The 27,802-nt window shown below is 35.7% G+C and overlaps 1 protein-coding gene across 4 annotated transcripts; it reads left to right on the top strand.

The window, feature by feature from the left end:
• Nucleotides 1-1,927: 1,927 nt before the first annotated feature.
• GIGANTEA (protein) lies at nucleotides 1,928-26,931 on the top strand. Of its 4 annotated transcripts, none has more exons than NM_001354791.1 (15): nucleotides 1,928-2,201; nucleotides 2,951-3,092; nucleotides 7,656-7,727; nucleotides 7,887-7,941; nucleotides 8,052-8,194; nucleotides 8,378-8,646; nucleotides 18,305-18,360; nucleotides 19,956-20,196; nucleotides 20,286-20,436; nucleotides 20,960-21,169; nucleotides 21,286-22,827; nucleotides 23,578-23,646; nucleotides 23,916-24,134; nucleotides 25,556-25,648; nucleotides 26,243-26,931. In NM_001354791.1, exons 2-15 carry the CDS (start codon nucleotides 2,985-2,987, stop codon nucleotides 26,540-26,542), a joined length of 3,528 nt encoding a protein of 1,175 aa, NP_001341720.1. In that variant the 5' UTR covers nucleotides 1,928-2,201; nucleotides 2,951-2,984; the 3' UTR covers nucleotides 26,543-26,931. The 4 variants fall into 4 exon arrangements, with proteins under 4 accessions (NP_001341720.1, NP_001341719.1, XP_006606177.1 ...); NM_001354790.1 differs by having other exon boundaries at nucleotides 2,841-3,092; XM_006606114.4 differs by having other exon boundaries at nucleotides 1,930-2,201; nucleotides 2,923-3,092; nucleotides 26,243-26,927.
• Nucleotides 26,932-27,802: the final 871 nt, after the last annotated feature.

Raw genomic sequence — 27,802 nt, 5'->3', positions numbered from 1 at the left:
TTTTTTGCATTTGATGAAAAAAATATTAAATTTTGATATCAGCAATTAAGATAAAATATCTAAATATAAATCACATACTTTTAAATTCAATTTTAATTAAAAAAAAATTTTAGATTTAGGAAAGGAGGTAACTTAATCAATGGATTCTCTCTTTCTCTCTTGTAAAGAGAAAAAGAAAAGGATAATTATGAAGTTCGTCTAATTTCTTTTCTTAAAAGGGATAATGAAAAACAAAACTTGTGTAAGACGCGACGCATCCAACACCACGACCAAGAGTATAAGATCGCCCGAATCACGATAAAATGATGTGTGAAATTGGAATAATAGGATGATCAGCAGATAATCCAAGGGTAAAAAATGGCCTAACAAGTAGGAATATGACCTTAACGAACTCACAATAGTACTACACCCGGGACAGAAATATCTAGCACAGTGCACACTTGACAACGCAACACACCAAGCTAAAGGTACTTACCCACTATTTTATTGATCGCGTCTCCTCCAATTATTCTAGCTTTCGAGCAACACCACCAACTCATCACGCTGAGGGCACTTTCGTAATTTCCTGCAACTTCCATCATCTTAAGCTACTAAGCAATGAATTGGGATGGATTCAATCACATGAAACCGTCTCAGTCCGCTACCAGTAGTTTGAACTCATTAATTAACCTTTTTTTTAATGTTAAAGGAATCTTGTTAAAATTAACACACAATTTGATGATTAAAAAAAACATACAACACCACAACAGAAAAACTCTTACGATATTTTTTATCAAGGAATAAAAAGAAAGAAACGGAGAAAAAAAAAAAACAAAAAGAGTACAACATAAAAACTATTATGCTATTTTTTTATCTTGTTATCGTATTTGAGTATGGAAGTATTTTTGCAAATATCCAAATCTATTTTCATCGAAGCTCAATAGCATCGGAGAGAAACTACCAGGAATATAACTCGAAACTTAAACTCAACATTAAACATGTAAAACCACATATAATCAGTAGAACAAAATTAAATTACATATTTAATTATAAATTTAATGCATTTATGCTTTTTTTAAAAATGTATTTATTTCAATTAAAGGTTCCATCACCAAAAATTTGTAAATATATATATATATATATATATATATATATATATATATATATTATGTTTAAATATGTTTTGTTGCTTGTAAGTTTGTTTTTTAATTTTGATCCTCATACATTTTTTTTGTTTATTTCTAATTCCTATAAGTTAACACTTGGTCAATTCTTGAACTTATACGTTTTTTATTTGTTTTTAATACATTTAAGTTTGTATTTTTTTTTAATTCTGGTTTCTATAAGGACAAATTTACCTGGATATAAAATATTTTTTTAAAGAGATTAAAGTTAAAAAAATACAAACTTAAAGAATTTAAAATGAACAAACAAAAATTATAGGATCAAAATTGAAAAAATATAAAATATTTTGTCTTGTCTCTTTGCATGTGTTTCAATGAGTGAGAAATGAAGAATGTGTAAAATTAAATATATGTATAATTAGAAATTATAATTAGGTTTAATTTCACTTTTTATTTCTAAAGTTGCTTTTTGATGAATTTTATTTTTGATAAATTAACTTTGACATATTTTATCATCAATTTTTTAAAAATTTGTAAAATTTATTTTTCATGATGGAATTAATGTAACAACGTAAAAGTTGAAAGTAAAATTTATAAAAAATAAAAACAATTAAAATTTAAAAATATAATTATTTTAGTATGTCAACGTGAGTTTAACAATAAAATATAAAACTTGCATGTTTTTTAAAAAAGTTGACAGTAAAATATATTAAAAATAAAAAATTAGAGATAAAAAAGTAGAGTTAAAGCATATGGGTAATGATAATGGATGCATGCACATGTACATATGTGTGTAGAGTAACATGGCGTGACAGAGGATAGGAGGCGAGAGGAAAATATCATTGCCACGTATGCAATCAATCTAGGCTTCTCAGAGCTGCTAAAGATCTTCCTCCTTCTTTCTCTCTCCCTTGTTTGTGCAGTCTTCTGGCTCTCACTCTCTATTTATCACACCATTAACCACCACCTCTTAAATATATTTTCCATAAATCACCAAAATTTCCCATTTTTTTCACCTCCATCGTTTCACCCACTGAATCACAGTTTTCTTTTCTTTTCTTTCTAACAAAAATCGCTTCTGCACACACAAGGATTCAGGTACATTTTTTCTTTCTTTCTATTTTTCTTAATTAATAAATAAAATAATATATATTTTCCAGGTTTTGTTGTTGCTGTGTTAATTTCTGAAGTGGATTTGATTGTCTCTTTTTTTTATATATATTTTTATGGTGAATCTGAGTTGTTAGATATTTGAGGGGCTTATTATTATTATTTTTTTTACTTATTGTAATTATATTTTTTTTGGTAATTTGTATTAGCTTTTGAATCTTAGATTACCTCTTTGGCCTTGAGAGAAATTCAATCCTACAAATCCCCATTCTCACTATTATTACTATTTTACTCCTTTTTCTTTTCTTTTTTTAAATTTGATTTTGCTCTGTTTGGCAGGATTCTGTTTCAGATTTATCCGTGCTCTGATTTTCATTATTTAGAAAACAATTTGATTATTTTGTAGCGTGTTTTAGACTGAAAAGAAACTTTGAAATCACCAATAAATTTGAAAAAAATACATATATTCAAGCTGCATAGGGCAACTAGTTGTTGTGGTAAATATTTACAATTTTCTCGAGATGCATTTGGTTGTCTTCTTTTGTGCTTGCTTTCTGTAAAAAGAAAGCTTCTTCTGAAATATGATTTGGTGGATGATTAATTGTTGGTGATGTATTGGTTACTAAGGTAAAAAAATATCTGGCCATGGTGAACAGGGAATGGTGAATTACGATATTTTAATTATTGATTGGTAGCATGTTTTGGCTAGAATTTGGATAATTGCTTTTGATTATCAGAGGCAGAAGGAAACAATACCTTGAAAGTAGATAGATGTCGTCGGCTTCTTCTTTGATGGCTGCTTCCAGTGAAAGGTGGATTGACCGTCTTCAGTACTCCTCATTGTTCTGGCCTCCTCCACCGGATGGTCAACAGAGAAAGGTGCCATTTCAATCTTGATTCCTCCCCCCATCCCTTTTCTGTAATGTTCTTCTCTCAAAATAAACTTTAACTTCAGTGCATTTAATGTCAGTTGCACTATTATTTGGATAATAATGATAATATTGTTTTGTTTAAAGTTTCAATGTTTGGAATGAAGCTTTTAGAATTTCAGCAATTAAGAAATGGAAATTCTCTATGAATACATAAATAGAATATATATGTGATCTATTCATCCTATGCACTTGATGTATATGTTAAAGGGGAGAAAAATGGAAAATTTTTATTGAAAAAGAAAAAAATATTTATTATACTAGAAACACATAAATTATTTAGTGCTTGCTTTTTTTAAGTAATTGAAAGCATTTAGGAGACATTGGCTATGACAATGAAGATAAATGAAAGAGGCAGCAGATTAACAGGGATATAGATTAACAAGGTTTTAGAGGGTCTGAGTCTTGCGCTTTTGGTGCATTTTGACTCTGCATAAGTCTGCATTTTCTTCTTTGGTCATGAAATGTTTGCTTAACTCATGGTGATTTTTTTCAAGTATTCCATAGCCACAAATTCATATAGCAACAAAATGATTAGCAACTTTTTACCTCTCCAAAAGATTAGTTAAGGGTTTTTTAACAGATTGAAAATGAAATTGTTAAGGAGGGGGACTGCAATTCTCGATATTTTCACCTAGTGATTAACTCCCATCGAAGGTCTAATGCTCTAAATGGTGTTAATATTAATGGATCCTGGGTTGATAATCCATCTAGAGTAAAAGAGGAAGTTTGCAGCTTTTTCCAGCAGAGATTTCAAGAAACTATGAGCAGCAGACCAGTTTTGAATGGCACCTCTTTTCACACCATCGGGGATCAGGATAACCAGATGTTGGTGGGCAGATTTAGTGAGGAAGAAGTCAGGAAAGCAGTTTGGGATTGCAATGGTGATAAGAGCCCGGGGCCCGATGGTCTCAATTTTAAATTTATCAAGCTCTTTTGGATGACTATAAAATCTGATGTTCTCCGCTTTATGGACGAATTCCATGCTAATGGTATCATCCCAAGGGGAGCTAATGCTTCTTTCATTGGCTTAATTCAGAAAGTGCCTGACCCTCAATGCCTAAATGATTATAGACCTATATTGCTCATAGGCTGTATTTATAAAATCGTGGCTAAGTTACTAGCCAATAGATTGAAAAGGGTAATGCCAATTATTATAGACGATCGCCAATCTGCTTTTATATCCGGAAGGCACTTCCTACACAGCGTAGTCATCGCTAATGAAGTTGTTGAGGAAGCTAAGAGGGGCAGAAAATCTTGTTTATTTTTCAAGGTGGATTTCGAAAGAGCTTATGACTCCGTGTCCTGGAATTTCCTTTCTTACATGCTTCGCAGGATGGGCTTTTGTAGTAAATGGGTTATGTGGATTGAGGGCTGTCTCAAATCAGCCTCAGTGTCGGTGCTGGTTAATGGTAGCCCCACACCTCAATTTGCCCCCCAAAAAGGCCTTAGACAGGGTGACCCATTAGCCCCCTTGTTGTTCAATATTGTAGCTGAGGGGCTAACTGGTCTTATGAGGGAAGCTATTAAGAAGCAGCTGTATGATGAGTTCTTAGTGGGAGAGAAATCAGTCCTTGTTAGTATTCTTCAATACGTTGACGATACTATCTTCTTTGGGGAGGCTACTATGAAAAATGTCAAGACTATCAAATCAATTTTGAGGGCTATTGAATTGTCATCAGGACTTAAAATAAATTATGGGAAGAGCAGCTTTGGGGTGTTGGGCCGTTCTGAACATTGGAAACTGCAGGCTGCTAGTTATCTGAATTGTAGAATCATGCCTCTGCCTTTCTCTTATTTGGGAATACCAATCAGGGCTAATCCAAGGCGTTGTGGGTTATGGGATCCAATCCTAAGGAAGACCGAATCAAAATTGTCTAGGTGGAAGCAGAGACATCTATCTTATGGGGGAAGAGTGACCCTCATAAAAGCAACTCTAACCTCTATTCCTATTTTCTATCTCTCTTTTTTCAGAATCCCTAATAGGGTAGCGGAAAAACTGACCCAAATCCAGAGGAGGTTCCTATGGGGTGGTGGCCTTGATCAGAAGAAAATTGCATGGGTTAAATGGGATACTATCTGCCTTCCAAAGGATAAGGGTGGCCTGGGGATAAAGGATATCAGAACTTTTAATAGAGCTCTGCTGGGTAAATGAAGATGGAACCTGATGCAGCAGTATAATGATCTTTGGGTTAAGATTCTCATTTCGAAATATGGAGGTTGGAGGGCTCTAGAGGAAGGAACATCAGTCACCAATGAATCCATATGGTGGCAGGATTTAAGGTCAGTCATCCATGAACAAGCTGTGCATGGTCTGTTTCAATCTGCAATAGATTGGAAAGTGGGGTGTGGGGATAAAATCAGGTTTTGGGAGGACTGCTGGCTCATGGAACAGGAACCTTTAAGGGCGAAATACCCCAGATTGTATAATATATCCTGTCAACAGCAGAAGCTTATCCAGGATATGGGATTCCACTCAGCAAATGTTTGGGAATGGAAGCTTGAATGGAGAAGACACCTTTTTGACAATGAGGTGCAAGCGGCAGCCAGTTTCTTGGATGATATCTCGTGGGGTCATATTGATCGTTGGACATTAGACTGTTGGGTTTGGAAACCAGAACCTAATGGCCAGTTTTCTACAAGGAGCGCATACCGTATGCTACTAGAAGGAGCAGCTGATCAGACTGGATGAGGCTTTAGAGGACCTATGGCAGCTCAAAATCCCTTTAAAAGCAACAACATTTGCTTGGCGATTGATCAAAGAGAGAATCCCAACTAAAGGGAATTTGTGGAGAAGACGGGTTCAGCTGAACAATTTGATGTGCCCCTTCTGCAATAGACAGGAGGAGGAAGCCTCCCACCTGTTTTTTAATTGTCCAAGAATTCTCCCCTTATGGTGGGAATCCCTAGCTTGGACCAAAACTGTGGGAGTATTCTCCCCCATTCCTAGGCAGAATTACATGCAGCACACGCTTATCTCCAAAGGAAAGCATCTGCAGGCTAGGTGGAAGTGTTGGTGGGTGGCGTTGACCTGGTCAATCTGGCGGCATCGAAACCGGATTGTGTTCCTAAACAAGGCTTTTAATGGATCCAAGCTAATGGATGATGCTATTTTCCTAGTTTGGTCTTGGTTTAGACAGCTGGAGAAAGGCTTTGCACAGCCCTACAATTATTGGTCTAGCAATTTATCAACAGCATTTTTTTAATAGGGTAGCAGTGCAGGGTTATTGTATTCCCTTTAGATTGGCACCTGATTCGTAGGACCTATGGTTCTGCTAGTCTGCTGCTTTCTACCTTGTATATTTAGTACCTCTGGTACTCACAGTTATTAATACAAATTATAATTTTGCTGATCAAAAAAAAAAAAAAGGATGTAGTACAAAACCTTCATGTGACTTTACTGCACAACTTAAGCTTTCGGAACAGTTAGTTCATGACATGATATTGGAGTCTCTAAGAACAACCAGTCTATAGTTTGATCCTTGCTGCTCTCATTATCCTAATGAAAAAGATGAGTTTCAGCACAATATAGGTGGGTCCATGCATTATCCAAGCTTTAAACGCAAAGGGCACTTGTGCGAGGGGAATGTATTGGAGATACAATATAAAACCATACATGTGCCTTTAACTAAGGACTTAAGTTGTCGAGATAGTTGATTCATGAATGGAATGATATGGAGGGATGCATCTTTGTACTTTAGTCTTGGCATGAATCAGCATACATATGGGCCCACAATGAAAGTAGCGGCAATTTGTATTTGACACAGTCTAACTGTTAGATATTTGTGATTCTCTGGTATTTTCTGTGACTGATGGATATCCTGAAAATTTGGAAAACTTTCATGTATGTCATTTCAAATATATATATATATTTTTTTGGGGGGGTGGGGGGTGGGGGGGGGGAATAATGATTAACAGAGAAAAGATTCTACAGTGGAATCCAAAGTGCTTATGGTCGGACTAAGTGCCAGAATTTTTAAGGATAATTTTCTTTCCAGTTGCATTATTTTGTGGAATTAAATGATCTTTTTGCTATCTCAGCCAATCTCTATTTTTGAGGGGTCTCTTTGCTGATAGGCTGGAGAGCTTTGTTCACTTGATGTGCAATTCTTTTTTTTTTAATCTCTCTTTTGAGGATACCATATCTTCTATTGATGAAACATTCTCTGAAATGGGATTATATAATCAATTGTTTTGTAATCCTTTCTTAATGTAGTTTCACACAAGTTTCCTCCATAACCATATTAAGTGGGTAGTCTTTCAATATTATCTCTTAAAGTTTGTATTTTATCTTACATGTAAGAAATTGGAAACTGTTCAATCTTATTGTACTAGCGTGAAAGCAACAGTCTTTTGGTGAATTGTTTTTTTTAAAGCAGGCTTTTGGTGAATTGTAACACTGTAAATAACTGTTTCTCAATCTATATGTAAACATTTTCATGTCTTCTGTTATATTCGAAGCTCATTATTGTTCCATTTTGCTGTTTTTTCTCATTATTTATGCTTTCCCTAGGATCAAATTGCTGCATATGTTGAGTACTTCATTCAGTTTACATCAGAACAGTTTGCTGATGATATTGCTGAGGTATGATAAGTGCACCCATATTTACTGATAAATCTTGTGAACTTGAATAGAAATATATACAAATTATTTCACAAGTTCAATGTTTTTGTATTATTTTTTGCATGAGAAGGCCCAGAGTTTTTATCAAATGCCACTCACTGTTCTATATTATTTTGACAGTTGATCCGTAACCGTTATCCATCCAAGGATATTCTTCTCTTTGATGATGTTTTGGGTATTTATGCTCTATCCCATGTCAGTTTAACTTATGGTTGATTTAACAAATATTGTTAGCATGATTTATTATTTGTAATAACTTCTTTATGTTTTCACATGTAAATCTAGCAACATTTGTCCTTCATCATCCAGAGCATGGGCATGCAGTTGTGCTTCCAATTATTTCATGTATTATTGATGGTACTCTAGTCTATGATAAGGCTAGTCCTCCATTTGCTTCTTTCATATCTTCAGTCTGCCCAAAAATTGAGGTATAAGTATAATCCCCTGCTCGATATTTTGATTTTATTTATATATAACTCAATTTCATAGCTAAAATTCTCTTGCTTTGTGTCTTTCAGTTTCTAAACTGATTTAATATAGCAATTATTCAATTTCAGTATCTACAAGGAGGTCCTCTATTATTTTCATTTCTTCTGTGTATAATTTTGCAGAATGAATACTCAGAACAATGGGCTCTAGCATGTGGTGAAATTTTGCGCATTTTAACTCATTACAATCGCCCTATTTACAAAACGGAAAGACAATCTGGTGAAACAGAAAGAAGCACTAGTGGCAGTCATGCCACAACTAGTGAACCTGGGAAATCTGGGCATAATTCTTTGACACAGCAAGAGAAGAAACCTATTAGGCCGTTGTCCCCCTGGATTACTGATATATTGTTGTCTTCACCAGTTGGTATTAGAAGTGACTATTTCCGATGGTGAGTGTTTCTTAACAAGTAATAGATAATTTAGCTCTATTTATTTGGCCAGATGTAGTTAATCATGTATGCATGTATGTTTTAACTTTGCTTGCAAGTCCTAAGGGTGTCGATGGTTTGATTCACTTTCAAAGCATGGTTTATTATTGTTTCAAGTTTGGTCAGTACCACTTGAAATAAAAAAGAAGGAAGAACTGAATATATTTTTGTGTGTTTCTAATACAAGCCCTAATCCTCTTTTATAGTCTAAATGGCTAATCCTATTAAAGGAAATAGGGAAATTAACATAAAAAGGAAAGTGAGGCAAATATCAAAGATATGAGATATTTACCTATCGAGATAATATCAAAGATATTTACTACACTTCCTCTCAAGTTGGTAAGTGAATATCAAGTATTCCCAACTTACTAGTAAGTTCATGGAATCTCGCTGTAGGGAGTCTCTTCGTGAATACATTTGCCAATTAAAGCCACAAAGGGATGTAGGCTGTGGCTATATGATCGTTGTCCAACTTTTCCTTGATAAAGTGCTTGTCAATCTCTATATGCTTGGTTTTCTCATGTTGTACGGGATTGTGGGCAATGCTAATAGCCGGATTATCACAAAACAACCTTATAGGGTCTTCATACTTTATCTTGAGGTCATCAAGAATGACCTTCATCCATAACACTTCATAGATATTGTTTGGCATAGTTCAAAACTCTGCTTTTGCACTAGATTGAGTTATTGAGTGTTATTTTTTTACTCCTCCATCTCACCAGGTTTCCTCCCATAAACATGTACCCTGAGGTGGATCTTCTATCAACAATTTACCGGACTTAGTGTGCATGTATATACACTTCCACGGATAATGTACATTCTCTTCTGAATAACAATCCTTTTCCTGTACTTGCCTTCAAATATTGGGGGATTTTATTTAATGCCGACAACAAGTGCATATTTTGGGGATCATGCATGAATTGACTTCCTACACTTACAACATAAGCAATGTTTGGTCTAGTGTGGTATAAATAGATGAGATTTCCCACCGATCTTGGTATTGAGACTTCTCTACTGTTGGGCTTTTCTCCTCACTTCCAATCTTGTGGTTCTGTTCAATTGGAACTCTAGATGTTTTACACCCTAATTTGTCTGTTCTTTTGAGAATATCAAGTACATACTTTCTTGGGAGATAAAAATACCTTTTCTGGAATAGGCAACCTCTATCCCAAGAAAGTACATGGAAAACTCCTTCATTTCAAACTGGGTTGCCAATTTTTCCCTCAGAACATGCTTTTCAGTCTCACTATTAGATGCAATGACCATGTCATCCACATAGAATAGGAGTGTGAGTTTGCCATCATAAGAATAATGCTTTATGAAAAGGGTACGATCACGTTGACATTGTCTGTACTTTAGGGATATCATATCTGTTAGGAACCAAGAATTGAAACTTTGGTGAATCTTCCAAATCATGCTTGAGGCAATTGTTTGTGGCCATACAGTGGTTTTTAAGCCTGCACACTTTATTCTTTTCATTATGAGAATCAAATCCTAGAGGAATTTCCATATACAGCTCCTTTTCTAGGTCTCATGAAGTAAAATATTTTTATCATCGCGTTGTTGTAGGTCCCAGCCAAAATGAGCAACTAGAAAAAGGATAATTCTCACTGTATTCGAATTTGCAATTAAGGCCAATGTCTCTTCCTAATCGATCCCATATGTCTGTGCCCTTTGCAACTAATCTCACCTTATACCAATGTAGGGTGCCATCAAATTTATATTTCAGTGTATATTCACCTGTAACCGACTGCCTTCTAATCTTTTGACCTATCTACAATCTAGCAGGTCAAGTTTTTTTTTCTTCTTCTTCTAATGTCTTCATTTCTTCATTCATGCCCAAACCCAGTTCTCATCTTATTGATTTAAGGTGGGAATTTTGGTTTTGTTAAAGATATGATGTGATTAGATTTAATGTAAATAGGGAAATTGTGAATGCTTGTATAGCAGATTTATAGGGATTTAATTTCGTATGTTTCCTTAATTATTGTTATCACTTGATTATAAATAAATTAGCTTGAGTGAGATTAGACACACAATTCCTGTACAATCTCTTGTGGTATCAATGATTAGGGTTTGATCCCCTCCCACATCTGTGTGCGACCTTCTTTGCAGTTTGATCCCCTCCCACATCTGTACAACCTCTCATGGTATTAGTGATTAGGGTTTGACAGCCACTGTGCCACACTTCCGTCAGTGTGCCCCTTCGGCCATCGTCGTCACTCTCTGGCAACCCCCACATCACCATACAACTATGCACGCTCCCGCACACGCTTTCGCCTAATAGGCGTGTTACACCCTCTTCCAACGACCCGCTCCAGTGCTGTTAGACTTTTGTTTTCATAGCTTCTGATGGTTCTGTTTCCAATTTAGCCTTTGTCGTGACTTTTACCACTATTCCGCTGATCTCATGCGAGAAACTAACTGGGACAACAAACTACAGTACTTGGGTAGCCCTATCCAACTATGGTTCCATATTTGGTAGACTCAATTGTTTTACTTTCACCAGGCTAGACATCACCTTTGCAATAAGTGTGGTAGGTCAATTCCTTAATGCCCCTTGTAATAGCCATTGGGATGTTGTCATGTGCATTTTCAGATATATGAAGACAAAGGCAATGACAAGATTGTTTGTTACTCTGATGTTGATTGGACAGGATCATCATCAAATAGGAGGTCTACCTCTGGTTACTTTGTTCTTCGAGATCTCATGGAGAAGCAAGAAGCAAAATACAATTGCTAAATCTAGTGTCGAAGCTGAATATCGTGCCATGGCAGCAGCTGCATGCAAAATCACATGACTTAAGCAACTTCTCCATCAGTTACAATTTGAAGACACTCGAGACAACAAGCTTATATGCGATAGTCAAGCCACTCTTCACAGTGCAATATAATCCGGTTTTCCATGAGCAAACTAAACACAAAAAAATAGATAGTCATTTTGTGAGAGAATAGGTACTCTCAAAAGAAATCACCACTGACTTTGTTAGCTCCAGTGACCAACTATGTTCACTATGTCTCTCAAGGGATCTTGCATGGATTGCATTTGTTACAAGCTTGGTGCATATGGCATATATGCTCCAACTTGAGGGGGTGTTAAAGATATGATGTGATTAAATTTAATGTAAATAGGAAAACTGTGAATATTTGTATAGCAAATTTATAGGGACTTTGTTTCATATGTTTCCTTAATTATTGTTATCACTTGATTATAAATAAATCAGCTTGTGTGTGAGATTAGACACAATTCTTGTACGATCTCTATAGATTTCATCAATGGTTGCAACAAGACTCTGGTGCTATGTAGAAAGAGATTAGTACAGACAAATTGGGATATTATCTTATATAAGATACCTGGAACATGATCTTTTTCCTTTCATTAAGGCAATTGGCAAGGCATCAATTACATTTTCAAGCAAAACCACAATAACACTTTCAGGATTAGGAATTTTGTAGAGGAAAATCGACATTAATACTTTCAAAATTAGGAATACTTATCTCTAGATTGGACGATTGAGTTTACTGCGGGACCAAAATGGGTTCTTTTGCCTTTGGTACTTGTTCTTGTAGAATTGGCCTACCTCTCCTGCTTCGTCCATGACTTCCTGGTTTGGTCATAGGTGGTTCTGGATTCAACATGACCTTTCTCCTAGCTTCCTTTCTTCAAACTTTTGAGAATACTTCTCAAATATAGGGTAGTGGTTTTCATGCATGCTAGAACTCTTCCTCTTACTTCATCCAAGTCGCAATCAAGACCAAAAAGGAACATGTGCACACTGTCATTTTCTTTCTTTTTTGGCTTAAATATGTTTTTAGTCCTTCAAATTTAGGGTAAATTTGTTTTTGGTTCTCCAAATTTAAAGTTGATCTTTAGTCCCTGTAATTTGAGAAAAACTTGTTTTAGTCCGACTATCCTAAGACTGTTAAAGATATCGCTGATGTGGCTAACGAATTACAAGTTGTTTATATGACAACCTACTTTGATTTTGCATTATTATAATCAAACACCCTACATATTTGTTTTTCTTTCAAAGTATTAATTCTAATGACATTTAGGCCAGGGGTGTTTGGCCAGAGGGACCATAACAAGCTTTTTCCAAAATTACAGGGACTTTCGACCAATTTTAAATTTGGAGGACCAAAAACAAACTTCCCCATCTCATTGATGAAAGACAAACAGCCTTCATTAAAGGGAGACACATTCTGCATGGAGTGATGATAGCTAATGAGGTCATTGCTGAAGCTAAAACAAAGAATAAACCCTGCATGTTCTTTAAGGTCGATTTTGAAAAAGCTTATGACTCGGTGTCTTGGGGCTTCCTTAATTATATGATGATGAGGATGGGTTTCTGTGACAAGTGGAGAAAGTGGATCCAAGGCTGTCTCTCTAGTGCATCTGTTTCCATTTTAATCAATGGCAGTCCCACTAGGGAGTTTATCCCCGAGAGAGGACTAAGGCAGGGGGATCCCCTTGCCCCTTTTCTCTTCAATTTGGTAGCAGAAGGCCTCACAGGTCTTATGAGGACAGCTACATCTAAGAATTTATTCACTAGCTATCAGGTGGGAAGCATGAAGGAGGATGTAAATATTCTGCAGTATGCAGATGACACTGTTTTTTGGAGCAGCAACTTCGGCCAATGTTAGAGTCTTAAAGTCTGTTCTGAGATGCTATGAGCTGGCTTCAGGTCTCAAGATCAACTACACCAAAAGCCAGTTTGGTTGCTTGGGTAAATCAGAGGCTTGGTGTAGAGATGCAGCTAATTTCCTTAACTGCAGTCAGATGGACACTCCTTTCTCCTACTTGGGAATTCCTGTGGGGTCAAGTCCTACAAGCAGGAGTGTTTGGCAACCAATCATCAACAAGTTTGAATCCAAATTGGCCTCTTGGAAGCACAGGTGCCTATCGATGGGGGGCAGGATAACTCTAATCAATTCGGTTTTGACAGCATTGCCTATCTACCTGCTATCTTTTTACAGAATCTCCAAAAAAGTAGTCCACAAGATTGTTTCTATTCAGAGGAACTTTCTTTGGGGAGGTGATAATGTTTCTTCCAAGATACCTTGGGTCATATGGGACAATGTTTGCCTCCCTAAGAGCAGAGGGGGGTTAGGTATTAAAGATTTGAATAAGTTTAATGCTGCCTTGCTTGGTAAATGGGGCTGGAACTTGGCGAATAATCAGCATGAGCTTTGGGCTAGAATCTTGTTGTCCAAATATGGAGGGTGGCAATCCTTACTCTATGGTAGAAACAGTGCTCACATCTCTCCTTGGTGGAGGGACTTAAAATCTGTATTCCAGCAGCAGCAACATAATATTCTAACCACTAACTTGAGGTGGAAGGTGGGTAATGGGGCTAAGGTTCAGTTCTGGTTGGACAAGTGGAGGGGGGATGACCTTACCCTCAAAGACAAGTATCCAGCTTTGTTTCAAATTAGTCTCCAACAAGACTCTACTATCAATCTTATGGGCCAAGCTGCTGACAACAGGTGGGATTGGAGATTCCAATGGAGGAGAAATCTCTTTGACCATGAGATAGATATGATGGCAGCTTTCATAGAGGATATTGCTGTTGTTCAGATCCATCCATCTTCTATGGACAGTCTTATTTGGAGGGCTGATAATACTGGGTCTTATTCCACAAAGTCAGCTTATAATCTCTTGATGGTTGATTCTACCTCTTTAGCTGAAGACACTGTTTTCAGGAGTATGTGGAATATGAAAATTCCTCCAAGAGCAAGTGCATTCTCTTGGAGACTCTTTAAAAACAGATTGCCTACTAAGGTCAACCTAAGAAGGAGGCAGGTGGCTCTATCATCTTATAGATGCCCTCTATGCGATGAAGAGGAGGAAACAGTAGATCATATCTTGTTTTCCTGCACATCAACCAGGAGCCTTTGGTGGGAGGTTTTGAGTTGGGTTAGTAGAGTGGGCCCTTTCCCCATTGACCCTAAAAGTCATTTTATACAATTCTCGCATTGGAACAGCAATAGACATCTAGACAAGAGATGGGAAGTGCTTTGGATAGCTCTATCCATGACTATTTGGAAGCATAGAAATTCAGTGGTTTTCAAAAATCACATTTTCAGCCCCGAAAAAGTCATGGACGAAGCTTTATTCCACACTTGGTCTTGGCTAAAATGCATGGACAAAGACTTCCACATACATTTCAACCAATGGTCTACTAACTTGAAGGAAGAGCTGTCTTAGGGGGCTTTCTCTTTTTGTTATGGCTTCTGTGTTTTTTGTACATTTTATGTCGGATGGGTTAGGCAAATTTGCCTTGTACATTTTATCCTTCATCCAGTACACCTAGTACTGATTTATATATAATACTATATATTTTTGCTGTGCAAAAAAAAAAAAAAAAACAAACTTCCCCAGATTTGAGGGACTGAAAACATATTTAAGACATTTTTTCTTGAACCAAGTTGCATCCTTAGGGTTTTTCTAATCTTCTTGATAGCATTAGTCCAACTCTTGCCAGAGGGTTACCATTATATATATCGTAATAATGGTAACATCTTAATCACCTTGTTTCTATTGTCCACTACCCCAATTGACTTCTTCCTTTCATAGTTAACTTCACGGATTATGCCCATTGCTTGAAAATTAAGAAGTGTAGAAAGATTGAATTGTTTCTTTTGATTAAAATGTAGAATGTTGATACATATATATAGATCCTGTCCTAATGAGGATATCCCAATTAAGGAAATAAAGTAAGAAATTAAAATTTAAATTGTATACAATCAGCCTCCTAATTACAACAATTACAATCACAATCCTGCTTAATTACAGATCATATCTAATCTTCTCTTATATAATCATGCAAAGATTCCATCTCAAGTTGGTGAAGGGATAATATCATTCTTAGCTTACAAGTAAGATTGCAAAATCATTGTGTAGAGTCTCTTGGTAAACACATGCCAATTAAAGCCCTAAAGGGATGTGCCCGATAGTTATCACAATATAGCCGCATAGGTTTCTCATACTCCATCTTGAGGTTATCGAGTATGATCTACATCCACAACACTTAACAAATTTTTTGAGCCATTGCTCAAAACTCTACCTTTGCACTCAACCTTGCCATCCCATTTAGCTTTTTACTCCTTCAAGCAATCAAGTTTCCTCCCAAGAACACGCAATATCTTGAGGCAGATCTTCTATCTACAATCAACCTCTACATAGTCTGCATATACTTCCATGGATAACTTTTCTCTCATATTGAAGAGAAGTTCTCTTCCTAGACTTGCCTTCAAGTACTAAATAATCTAATTTACTACTTGTAGATGTCTTTCGCATAGACCATGCATGAATAATTGCCTAATCATAGTTATCGCAAAAACATTATCTGGTGTAGTGTGGGCTAGATAAATAAGTTTTCCCTATCAATCTCTGATATCAGGCCTATTTGAGCTCTCCCATTCCTATCCAATGATTTTTCTTGATGAGCTCTCCATATGTTTTACGACCCAATTTGCTTGTCTCTCTAAGAAGATCAATGACCTATTTTCTTTGAGAGATAATGATGCCTTTTTTGGATTTGGCAACTTCTATTTTGATATTTTTTTTTAGCATTCATAGGTCCTTCATTTCAATTTGAGTTGTTAACCTTTCCCTTAGGATTTGTTTTTCAACTTCATCATTTCCTGCAACAATCTTATCATTTACATAGACCAAAAGCATTGCTAATTTACTTGTCTGAAAATGCTTTATAGTGTGGTCACCTTGACTCTGCTTATACCCCAAAGAGAGCATAGCTTCAGTAAACATCCCAAACCAAGCTTGCAGAGACTATTTAAAGCCATATTGCCTTCTCAACCTACACACCTTAATACCTCCATAATCCATTAGTGAAGTCATACCTTGGTGGAATCTCCATATACACCTCCTATAGGTCTCCATGCAGAAATGCATTTTTTACTTCAAATTGTTGTAGCTCTCATCCAAGTGAGCTACCTATGAGAGAATAATCCTTCTTGACGATATTCATCTTTGCTACCAGAGCAATGCCTTCTCATAGTTTGCTTTGTACATCCATCTGCATCATTGTCCCATAGTCACTCAGTTTATCAACAATCTCCCAAGTTTTATTTCTTTCCATTGCTGTTGGAAACCTTAATTGCAGAAACCCCTTGGCCCGCCTTAGTTGTGGCCTCTTTGGGGGTTTTCTAAACTGCAACCTTGAGGGTGGTGGTTTAGTGGTTTAGTCCTACATCAACTAGAGATATGGCCAAATTAATGTATATAAGTGGGGGACAATCCTCACCCACAAGTCGGTTTTGTAGGGTTGAGTTAGACCTAACCCACTTTTCAAGATGGTATCAGAGCCTATCCTAGATCCATTGTTGGGTCACTTGCATTTGGCACGTATAGGCTGGAAGTCTTGGGCATGAAGGGGGAGTGCTAGAAAAGCCTCCTTAATTGCGGACACCCCTTAGCTTGCCTAGTTGCGGCCTCTTTGGGGGTAGCCTGAAGTGCAATCTTGAGGGTGGTGGTTTAATGGTTTAGTTCCACATCTACTAGAGATATGGTCAAATTAAAGTATACAAGTGAGAGACATTCCTCACCTTACAAGCCAATTTTGTAAGGTTGTGTTAGGCCCATAACTCACTTTCTAAGAATTGTCTTCATCTCTTCATTCACAGTTCAGACCCAATTTTCACCCTCAAGGCATCTTGGATGGTTTTGGGAATCCTGATGAAATTAATAGCTGAAACAGAACTCTAAAATTGTGTAGAAAGATGTTTAATACATAACAAATTGAGATATAGGATACTAAGCTTGGCGAACACTGTAATGCCAACGTCACCACCCACACTGCTTGTTTGTAGTTGAGGGACATGGTGGAAGGTTCTGACACCAATTGATGAGAACCTTGGGAGAATCACACCACAAGCTAGCTGTTGTAGTTGGAGAGCCCGAGGCTTTATAAACCTTTCACTAGAAATCCCATGCTTTCAATGTAGGACTCCAAGTCTCATACCTTGCAATTGGATCCTAACAATGTCCTTATATATCACTACACACACGCACACAATGCAACCATGACTCACCAATTGAATTGGTTACCCAATAACTTACTACCCCTGCCAAATCGATAACTGGTTCAGTTTTTATTACACTGCTTTACTTTGTATAATTCAGTTGGAATGTGTAGTTTAAATACATGGATTTCATTATATATCTCTCGTTTCTCTCATCTCTCAACAATTACATACCACTCTTAAGTCTTAAAAGATCAAGTAGGTGCCAATTGAACTACAAGCTTGTTTGGCAGCTTTTCCTGATTGTTTAATGAAATATATGGATTGAACTAAATAATTATCTTTCAAAACAGTGTTAAGGAAAGCATCTGAATTCATGCTCATTAGGGGTTACCTTTGTTGGTGTATAGCATAACTAAGTTCAGGGATACATAATTCCATATTTTTCTCTCAATAGTGTAAATTAGAACAACTAGTATGGTTATAGACTCTCTTCCTTTATCTTGATTAAAGAAACAGCTTACTTGAATTGACTCTCCCATTTATCATAGTATAATGTTTTAAATTATCTTTTTATCCTTTGAGCATTGAGTATATTTTTGCTTAAGTCAATGATTTTTCTGCATGTTAACAGGTGCAGTGGTGTTATGGGTAAATATGCTGCAGGAGAACTGAAGCCTCCATCAACCGGTACAATAATTTTGATAACTTAATACCGGATGCTGTTCTTTATTTTTTAAAATGATGTTCATCCACAATATTTTGTGAACAATTATGTCAAAATATTTGAGACATTTCTTCAGAAAGTGGAGAGTTTGTTTAAGTTGTATGTTTATTTTCAGTTTTTGTAGCACTTAAAATCTTGTTCAAATACCTTTTAATCAAAGGTTTTTGTTCACATGAGCTTGAGTTATGTTTACACTATATGTTACTTAACTATGTACACAGAATTTTGAATTCCTTATGCCTTCAATCTTTATGTTCATCTTCACCCCTCTTATTTTTAATGCCTCTCCTCCGTCACTAAGTCAAACCACCATTTTATCTGTTAATCCAAATATGATATGAAGAATGCATTGACCAATTAAGTTTAGTTAGTTAATCTTATTAAATTTCTCAAAACTGAATTAAATAATTAATCGTATTCTATCCTTGAATGAGGCAATCATTCTTTTTCATTTTCAGACTTAAAGATGAATTTTAGGTTGCATTCTTATCAATTATTATGTACTTTGGTTTGTGACTTTCTGAATTAAGCAGAAGTTGGTAATCTTGGCATGCAACTCATGTTTTTGAAAGAAACATACTTTTTTGAGCCATCCAAAAATGAGGAGGAAGGGAGAGAAAGTTCTATGCGGCAAAGAGATAGAATAAGGCACTTGACAGTTAAGATAGGAAAATCTACTAATTGCTACACAGAAATTTGTTGTAGTAGCATCATTGGAAACCTCTTTTGGTACTTCCATTTGAAAAAGAAAAACTCAATCTATGTCCATAGTGTTGGTGTTTTTTTTGCATGCAGCCATTTTGTTTAAATGTTGAGATCAGAGAATGGCCTACTTGAACTCAAATACTTACTGTTAAATAATTTCAAAAATACTGAAGCTATTGCATCCTGTTGCCCAATATAATAGTAGAACACCAATGAGGAAATTTAATATAATAATAGAATACAATGTAGAAACCATGAAGCTTAGTTCTTATATATCAAAGTTAACTTTTTGTTATAATTTTTGTTTATGTGATTATTGTACATTTTTGGAGCACTAATTGATTGCACTTAATTGGCATTCTTAACCCAAGGCTTCCATGACGAAACATCCTCAATGCACTGGGAGGAGACTAGGAATTAGTTTTGTTTTTTTTTCCATTGAAAAGCTATATTCATCAATGAATTTTATCAAACAAAAATATCATTTTTTACTGTCATATTGACACTGATGTTTATGTTCGTAATTGTTAGGAAGTCCCACATCACCCGCCTCAGTTTTTTGGGTGCAGCTTATATATCTGTTAGGCAACTTCACTTAGTGCCAATTGGCTTTAAGTTGAAATCTGACATGATATCAGAGTCTATAGCCCATCTTAGTTCTTGCCTATTCTAGTAGGCTCGCCTGTATTGGCAGGCATATGTGGAGGGGGGGTGTTAGGAAGTCCCACATCGCCTGCCTCAGTTCTTGAGGTGCAACTTATATATCTGTTAGACAATTTCACTTAGTGCCAATTGGTTTTAAGTTGAAATCTAATAATAATATGATAAGGAATTGACTTTTTTTTACCTTTAGCTTCTTCCCGTGGTTCTGGGAAGCATCCTCAACTTGTGCCTTCAACTCCAAGATGGGCTGTTGCCAATGGTGCTGGTGTTATATTGAGTGTTTGTGATGATGAAGTTGCTCGCAATGAGACTACTACTTTAACAGCAGCTGCTGTCCCTGCACTTTTGCTTCCTCCTCCAACGACAGCTTTGGATGAGCATCTTGTTGCTGGATTACCAGCTCTGGAACCATATGCTCGTTTATTTCATAGGTTATTTTGAACTTAATACCTTTCTTGTTTTTTAGTTGTTCATAGAGTTCATCTGCCTGACAAAATATATATACACCTAACATTTGCAGATATTATGCAATTGCTACTCCAAGTGCTACACAAAGACTTCTTCTTGGACTTCTTGAAGCACCCCCATCGTGGGCTCCAGATGCACTTGATGCTGCTGTGCAGCTTGTGGAGCTTCTTCGAGCTGCTGAAGATTATGCATCTGGCATAAGGGCAAGTATAATCTTGATAGACAGAATAACTGTGATGCTGGCATTAATGGAAACCTGCATTTTCATTATTATGGTTTCCATATGAAATTTAATTAGACAATCGTCAAATGATATGGAACTCAGGTTGTGCATTGGTTCATTTACATTGTTGAATATTTGGTTTTTCACTAGATTTTCTTTCACGTTCTATATTTCTTAATAGTTGGTGAATCTGCTAGTTTTCCTGAATTTTTCACTTTGAATTCAGAAAATGTTAGTGAAAATATTTTTAAAATAATGCTTGGCTAAACAGATATTTATAACCTCATGAAGTATAATGGAGAGACTTATATTTAAAAAAAATTATTTGTCACTTTTATAACCTCTTGAGAAGATTTGAGGGAATTCTATTTTGCAACTTCAGAACAAGTGCAACATACAATAACAATTATGTATGTGTATTGCAGTGGGATTACTAAACTTTGTGAAAGATTTAAAACCAACTGACTGATGTGTTTTTCTTTTCTGTTATATGTTTAATGCAGCTTCCTAGAAATTGGATGCATTTGCACTTCTTGCGTGCAATAGGGACTGCAATGTCCATGAGAGCTGGTATAGCCGCTGATGCTGCCGCTGCTCTTCTTTTTCGTATACTTTCACAGCCTGCATTACTTTTTCCTCCTCTTAGACAAGTTGATGGAGTTGAAGTTCAACATGAACCTCTGGGTGGTTATATTTCTTCCTATAAAAAGCAGGTTGTGTGCAACTTTATCAGTTAACATTTTTTTTTCTTGATTATTCTTATTTTTTACAGTCACTCACGTAGATTCTTTCCATACACTTGAAATCTAAAACCTTTGTTGTTGATCAGATAGAAGTTCCTGCAGCTGAAGCCTCAATTGAAGCTACTGCCCAAGGCATTGCATCAATGCTTTGTGCCCATGGTCCAGAGGTTGAATGGAGAATTTGCACTATTTGGGAAGCTGCTTATGGCCTGATTCCTACAAGTTCCTCAGCTGTTGATCTTCCTGAAATTATAGTTGCAACCCCGCTACAACCACCCATACTGTCATGGAATTTGTACATACCCCTACTGAAGGTCCTGGAATATCTTCCTCGAGGAAGCCCATCGGAGGCATGTCTTATGAAAATATTTGCTGCTACAGTGGAAGCTATTCTTCAGAGGACATTTCCACCCGAGTCCACTAGAGAACAAAACAGAAAATCAAAATACCTAGCTGGCATTGGCTCTGCCTCGAAAAACCTTGCCATGGCAGAACTTCGTACTATGGTTCATTCACTCTTCTTAGAATCATGTGCATCTGTAGAGCTTGCTTCACGCCTACTTTTTGTTGTCTTAACTGTCTGCGTCAGTCATGAAGCTCAATTCAGTGGAAGCAAGAGACCAAGAGGTGAAGATAACTATTCAGCTGAGGATATTATTGAGGACTTACAAACATCTGAAAACCAGAAAGTATCAAAAAATAGGAAATTGAAGAAGCAAGGTCCTGTAGCAGCATTTGATTCTTATGTTCTGGCTGCTGTTTGTGCTCTTGCCTGTGAGCTTCAGTTGTTCCCTTTGATTTCATGTGGGAATAATCGTTTAGCTTCCAATAATGTGCAAGATATAGCCAAGCCTGTTAGACTAAATGGATCCTCCCATGAGTTGCAGAATGGCTTAGATTCAGCAATGCGTCATACTCACAGAATTTTAGCAATTTTAGAGGCATTATTTTCATTGAAGCCATCTTCTGTTGGCACGCCTTGGAGTTACAGCTCAAATGAGATAGTTGCAGCAGCTATGGTTGCTGCACATGTTTCTGAACTATTTAGAAGGTCAAAAACTTGCATGCATGCTCTGTCTGTTCTTATTCGTTGCAAATGGGACAATGAAATTCATTCCAGGGCGTCATCATTGTATAATCTCATAGATATTCACAGCAAAGCTGTTGCATCTATAGTGAACAAGGCAGAACCATTAGAAGCAACCTTAATTCATGTACCGATTTGGAAGGATTCCCTCGTTTGTGTTGGTGTTAAAAGGCAGAATCAGTGTGAAAGTAGTAGCTGCTTTGCCCCTGGGCAGACATCTGTTGTACCTTCAGAAGATTCATTCCCATCAAAAGTTGACCATAATTCTCAGAAAACCCCATGTTCAAAGGATGCATCAGATTATACCTTGGGTAAAGGTGTCACAGGTTTCTCATTAGATGCTTCTGATCTAGCCAACTTCCTCACAATGGACAGGCATATAGGATTGAATTGCAATGGGCAAATTTTTCTAAGATCCACGCTGGCAGAGAAACAAGAGTTATGTTTCTCTGTAGTTTCACTGTTATGGCACAAGTTGATTGCATCTCCTGAAACACAACCTTGTGCAGAAAGCACTTCTGCCCAACAGGGCTGGAGACAGGTACAAATACAAATGTTATACTGCAGCATCTTTATCGTCTTCTCTTTTTTTTTTTTTTGCTGAATTAATATTCTTTTTCTTCCAATGGTTGAATTATATGTTTTTAACCTAAAATGAAATTTAAGAAAATTTCCTTGTGATACAGCTTAGTTCCTGTTAATCATAAAAGTTAGGTTCTGAAAAGCAAGAACTGTGGATGAGGATAAATAGGTGTATCCTGTGTACACAAGAAACATAGGAAAGACAGCCAAAATTCTGAAACTGCAACATATGAAGAAAATTGTGTGGTCTCAAATTTTAAAAAGCAGAGAAAGCTACATCCCTTAAAATGAGCATTGAAAATTGTTTTTGAAAATAACTAAATAGCTGTTCTCATCAAAGGCAGATTGTTGTAAAATCTACAGTAAACTGGAAGAAGCATCACGCCAAGACAAGATATATTGGGTGTACTTGTAACTTATGAATGTAAAATGAAACAAGGATAGGTATTAAAGAATTCATGGTTGTGTTGTTTAAATGCTACAAATTGGTAAAGATTGACTAAAGAGGTATTGAAACAAATATAATAAGATATAGTTACTAATGCGTATATGTGTGCAATGTGATTGTGTGGATCCAAATATCTCTTCGATATCCCTATTTCAAGTGAAAAGGTTCTTTACTGTCTATGTGGATCCAAATACCTCTTTGATATCCCTATTTCTAGTGAAAAAGTTCTTTACTGTCTATTTTGGATTTAATGTTATGTAGGTTGTTGATGCATTATGCAATGTTGTGTCAGCCTCACCAACAAAAGCAGCTACGGCAGTTGTACTTCAGGTCCAAAATTCGTCTTATCATGAATGGTTTCATAAATTACGTTTGCCACTAACATGAACTCCTATTCTGTTTAGCAAGATTACTTTCTTTTAAGAATTATCATTTTTAATACCTCTGAGAATTGGCTTTTACTGTCTAAAAAGTTCAATAGCTGATGCTGAAAATCTCATCTATCCAATGTTTATTTGTTGTACATTTTTTTTATAAATTATTATTATTACCCACATTTCATTTGTATAGTCACTTTCCTGGGCTTGTTTACTTGTCAGGCGGAGCGGGAATTGCAGCCCTGGATTGCCAAGGATGATGATTTAGGTCAGAAGATGTGGAGAATCAATCAGCGGATTGTGAAATTGATCGTGGAACTTATGAGGAATCATGAGACTTCAGAATCATTGGTAATTGTGGCAAGTTCTTCAGATTTACTACTGCGAGCCACAGATGGGATGCTGGTTGATGGAGAAGCTTGCACTTTACCACAGTTGGAGGTAGTATGTTTCAATAAGTGTATAGTTATATTGTGTGTGATTTCTATGTTCAGTATTGTATTTAATTAGTTTATTAATTGTTGTTCAGTAATCTCTGCATGTGTGGTTAATCATGTCTTCTATGAGTCCACTCACATTTCACATATTTCGGAAACCTAAAATGAGGTTCTAGATGAGGTATATTGTATAGTGATCATGTTCATTGTGAGGTAGAAGGTTCAATGATGTAGAGTATGCTGGTTCTGTAGAACAGAGAGGACCTTGGGATTGTAAACTTGTCATGGAAACCTGGTTTCTTGGAAGAGTAAGAAGCAAAATATAGTGGCATAGTCAATTGTAGAATCAGATTATCATGCTACGGCTAAGAATACTTGCGAACTTGTGTGGGCATCACTTGTTGGAATCAACTTCAGAAGTACTAAGCATACACAAGCTAGAGTGATAGACCAGATGCTATTCATATTGTGTTTAGTTCTGTTTTTCATGAGCCGATTGAACACAATGAAGAAGATTGTCACTGAGGAACTTCAGCATTGGCTCATTTCTACAAGTTATGCAAGGAAAGAGGTCTAAAAGCCTGATACTATTAAATGTTGTTAGAAGAGGATAGATTATATTTGTAGCAAGCTGCACGTGATTAAGACCTTAAGTCTATTTAAGAGGGGGAGTGTTAAGACAATTAATGTTCTTAAAACAAGACCCGTCAATAAAAATTGAAGACACCGAGCCAAAGTTCATTGGCTAAACCATAGTTGAAACCATGGTCAAATCAACAGTTATATAATTTTAATATTATATATTAAGTAATAAATTAACATAAAAGAATCACATGGGTAAATTTTTAAAAAAAGCATAAAGGACCACAATACAGGTCCAACAATATAAAAAAATATCAATAGTAGATGGTTAATAATAGAACATATGTAGATCTTTATATGAAGACCTTTATTAAGCTCAATATAATTTTGAGCAAATAAAAAAAACTTAAAAAGTGAAAATAAAATTAAAAGAAAATTCTTTTCTAATTGGTTTCTTGCCTGATTTTCATTGATTTTAGACTGGTTTGACCAGTTTTTCATTGATCTTTTGCTCTCCTGATTTTTTAGTTTTTTCGAAGTGACTTTACTGATTCACTGGTTTTCCTATCAAACCTGCTGCTCCAGTCCAAATTTATATTCTATGGATATAACAATGTTAGTGTGATGTGCATTAATGGCCAGGGTTTGTCTCATTATATAGTAGTTGTCAATCTTATGAGCCAGTTTTCTAATACATCATGATTTTCTAATTTCTAACACGAACAAACTGGATATTTTGAGCAGCTATTAGTGACAATGTGAAGGGAGAATTTGGTGTTTCGTATATTTTGTTTTATGCTTAAGCTTTACTGTTATTCACGTTTCAATAATTAAAATGGCCAGCTATTGGAAGCAACAGCTAGAGCAGTTCAGCCAGTGCTCGAGTTTGGAGAATCTGGATTGGCTGTGGCAGATGGCCTTTCAAACCTTTTAAAGGTGAACAAACTTCCTTATTGGAACTTGTAATTTAGCTGGACTTTGGTGAATGAAAAATGCAGGTTAAACATTGTAAATCTAATTCTAGATTTCGAGACAAGTGAATATTTGTGAGCTAAAATTCCCTTTTGATCACTTCTCAATTTTTAGTTTCAGTTTAGTTCCCTAAGTTTAAAAAAAATTGTTTTTGTCCCTTTAAGTGTCTTTATTACGCCAAATTGGTCCTTCTGTCAGATTACCACACTAACACCGTTCACTTTGGCTGACATGGCAAACATCCATCTAATGTGATATCTCTTACAGTTTGCCACATATCACTATCACTAAGTTGATTAAGTTAGTAGTAAACTAACAGAAAGACCAACTTGGTGTAATAGAGATGCTTTTAGGGACCAAAGTGGAACTTCTTAAATTTGTGACACCAAACTGAAACTAAAAAATAAAATGGACCAAAAGGGTATTTTAGCACATATATGTAAAAGGGCAATCAAGTGCAAAACTAAAGCAATTCATGTGCTATTTTTTTCTTTTGGGTCTATACTGCCCATGAAATTGTTGACTGATATGCTTGAGTTGTGAATATACCACATGCAGTGTCGCCTCTCAGCTACAATTAGATGTCTTTCTCATCCAAGTGCACATGTCCGAGCTCTGAGTATATCAGTTCTTCGTGACATTTTGCATACTGGTTCAATCAGATGTAGTCCTAAACCTCGGAGATTAAATGGCACCCACAACCCCTCTTATCAATACTTCAATTTGGATGTCATTGACTGGCAAGCTGACATAGAAAAATGCTTGACTTGGGAAGCTCACAGCCGACTTTCAAACGGATTGTCTATTAACTTTCTTGATACCGCTGCCAAAGAGTTAGGCTGTACTATTTCCATGTGAAATGAAATCATCCATCTTAGTCCGTGACAATTTTTTACTAGACGTATAGAAAAAAAAAAGTTATTGATATGCTTATTGAACTAACGGGTTTGCAAATAAGCATAATTCTGCTAGTCCTGTTGAAAAGAGCTGCAGTCATAATTCTAGTATGTTTATAGAAAGCTCATTTTGTATCATGTATGTACTGTAGCTAAACTAAGTTTCACCCTGAACTTGCTTGTGAGTCTGCTCTCGATAGAACAGTCTTGTACAGTAACGAAAAACGCTGTAACCAGGTCCTTTTCTATATTGTCTCATTTTGTGTTATGCTTATGTTGATTTAGCTTGTAATGGAAGTCATTTCCAATTGTTTGGATTAATGTATGATCAGGCAGGCTTTTCTTTTCTTCTCTCTTTTAATTTTGTGAGATTGTTGTTGGCTTTCATCTTTTTACTAGAGATTTGTGTTTTTTCTTTATTATTTTCAAAGTGCGTAAAATGTTTTTGTTCCCTGGTTCAAGTGGACTAAAAACAGAAATCAAGATTAAACGATGGAACATAAGTATTGTTAACTAAGTTTTTAGTTTTTTTATTATTGTTTGGTTATTCGATAAATAAGTTTTTTTAAGTAGTTTTTAACCTTTTTTAAATCATTAGTTTTTTTTATATTTTTTTTATTTTTATTCTCAATACATTTATTTATTTTCTTATTATTTTTTTAAAATAAATCATGATTGTATTATTTATCATTTTATAATTTTTAGTAATTTCAACAGTTGATTTTATTAAATATTTATAATTTAATATGTTAATTTTTTAATTAATTTTATTAAACATAAATAAAAATATTTTACTGTTACAAATTGCGTATGTGGAAATTTTCTGTTTAAGATTTTGGTGGCTTTTAAGTTTTAACCGCTACAAATTTGTTGTCAGTCTAAATATTTATTTTTTTTTAACATTTCTGCTGGTTTCAAAAATTTGGTGCTTGGGTTTTTTTTTTTCCAACATTTTTTGTGGTTTAATTCTGCTAAGGATTTGCAACAATTAAACATTGCTTGTCCGTCACATCAATTTAAGGCCGGACACTAAAAACAAAACGGAATAATTTATGAGGAATTAAAAATAGAAGTCAAGATAAAATGAGGAATAAAAACATATTTTATTTTTTGAAAGTTTATACAATATTATTAAGTGAATTTTGCAGTACATTTGAAAAATTGAAAAAGAAGGAACATGGTTATAATGGCTTGAATAACTATGTTTCAACCAATGTCAAGT

This window comes from Glycine max, chromosome 20 (assembly GCF_000004515.6).
Source record: "Glycine max cultivar Williams 82 chromosome 20, Glycine_max_v4.0, whole genome shotgun sequence".
NCBI lineage: Eukaryota > Viridiplantae > Streptophyta > Magnoliopsida > Fabales > Fabaceae > Glycine > Glycine max.
Note: the sequence above shows the minus strand (reverse complement) of the source record. Positions and strands in the feature narration are given on the sequence as shown.

Coding starts and splice junctions, on each gene's coding strand:
- GIGANTEA (NM_001354791.1), top strand. CDS start 2,985: ATGTCGTCGGCTTCTTCTTTGATGGCTGCTTCCAGTGAAAGGTGGATT. Junction 7,942..8,051: donor TCTCTTTGATGATGTTTTGG/GTATTTATGCTC, acceptor ATGTAAATCTAG/CAACATTTGTCCTTCATCAT. Junction 24,135..25,555: donor GCACTTTACCACAGTTGGAG/GTAGTATGTTTC, acceptor TAAAATGGCCAG/CTATTGGAAGCAACAGCTAG.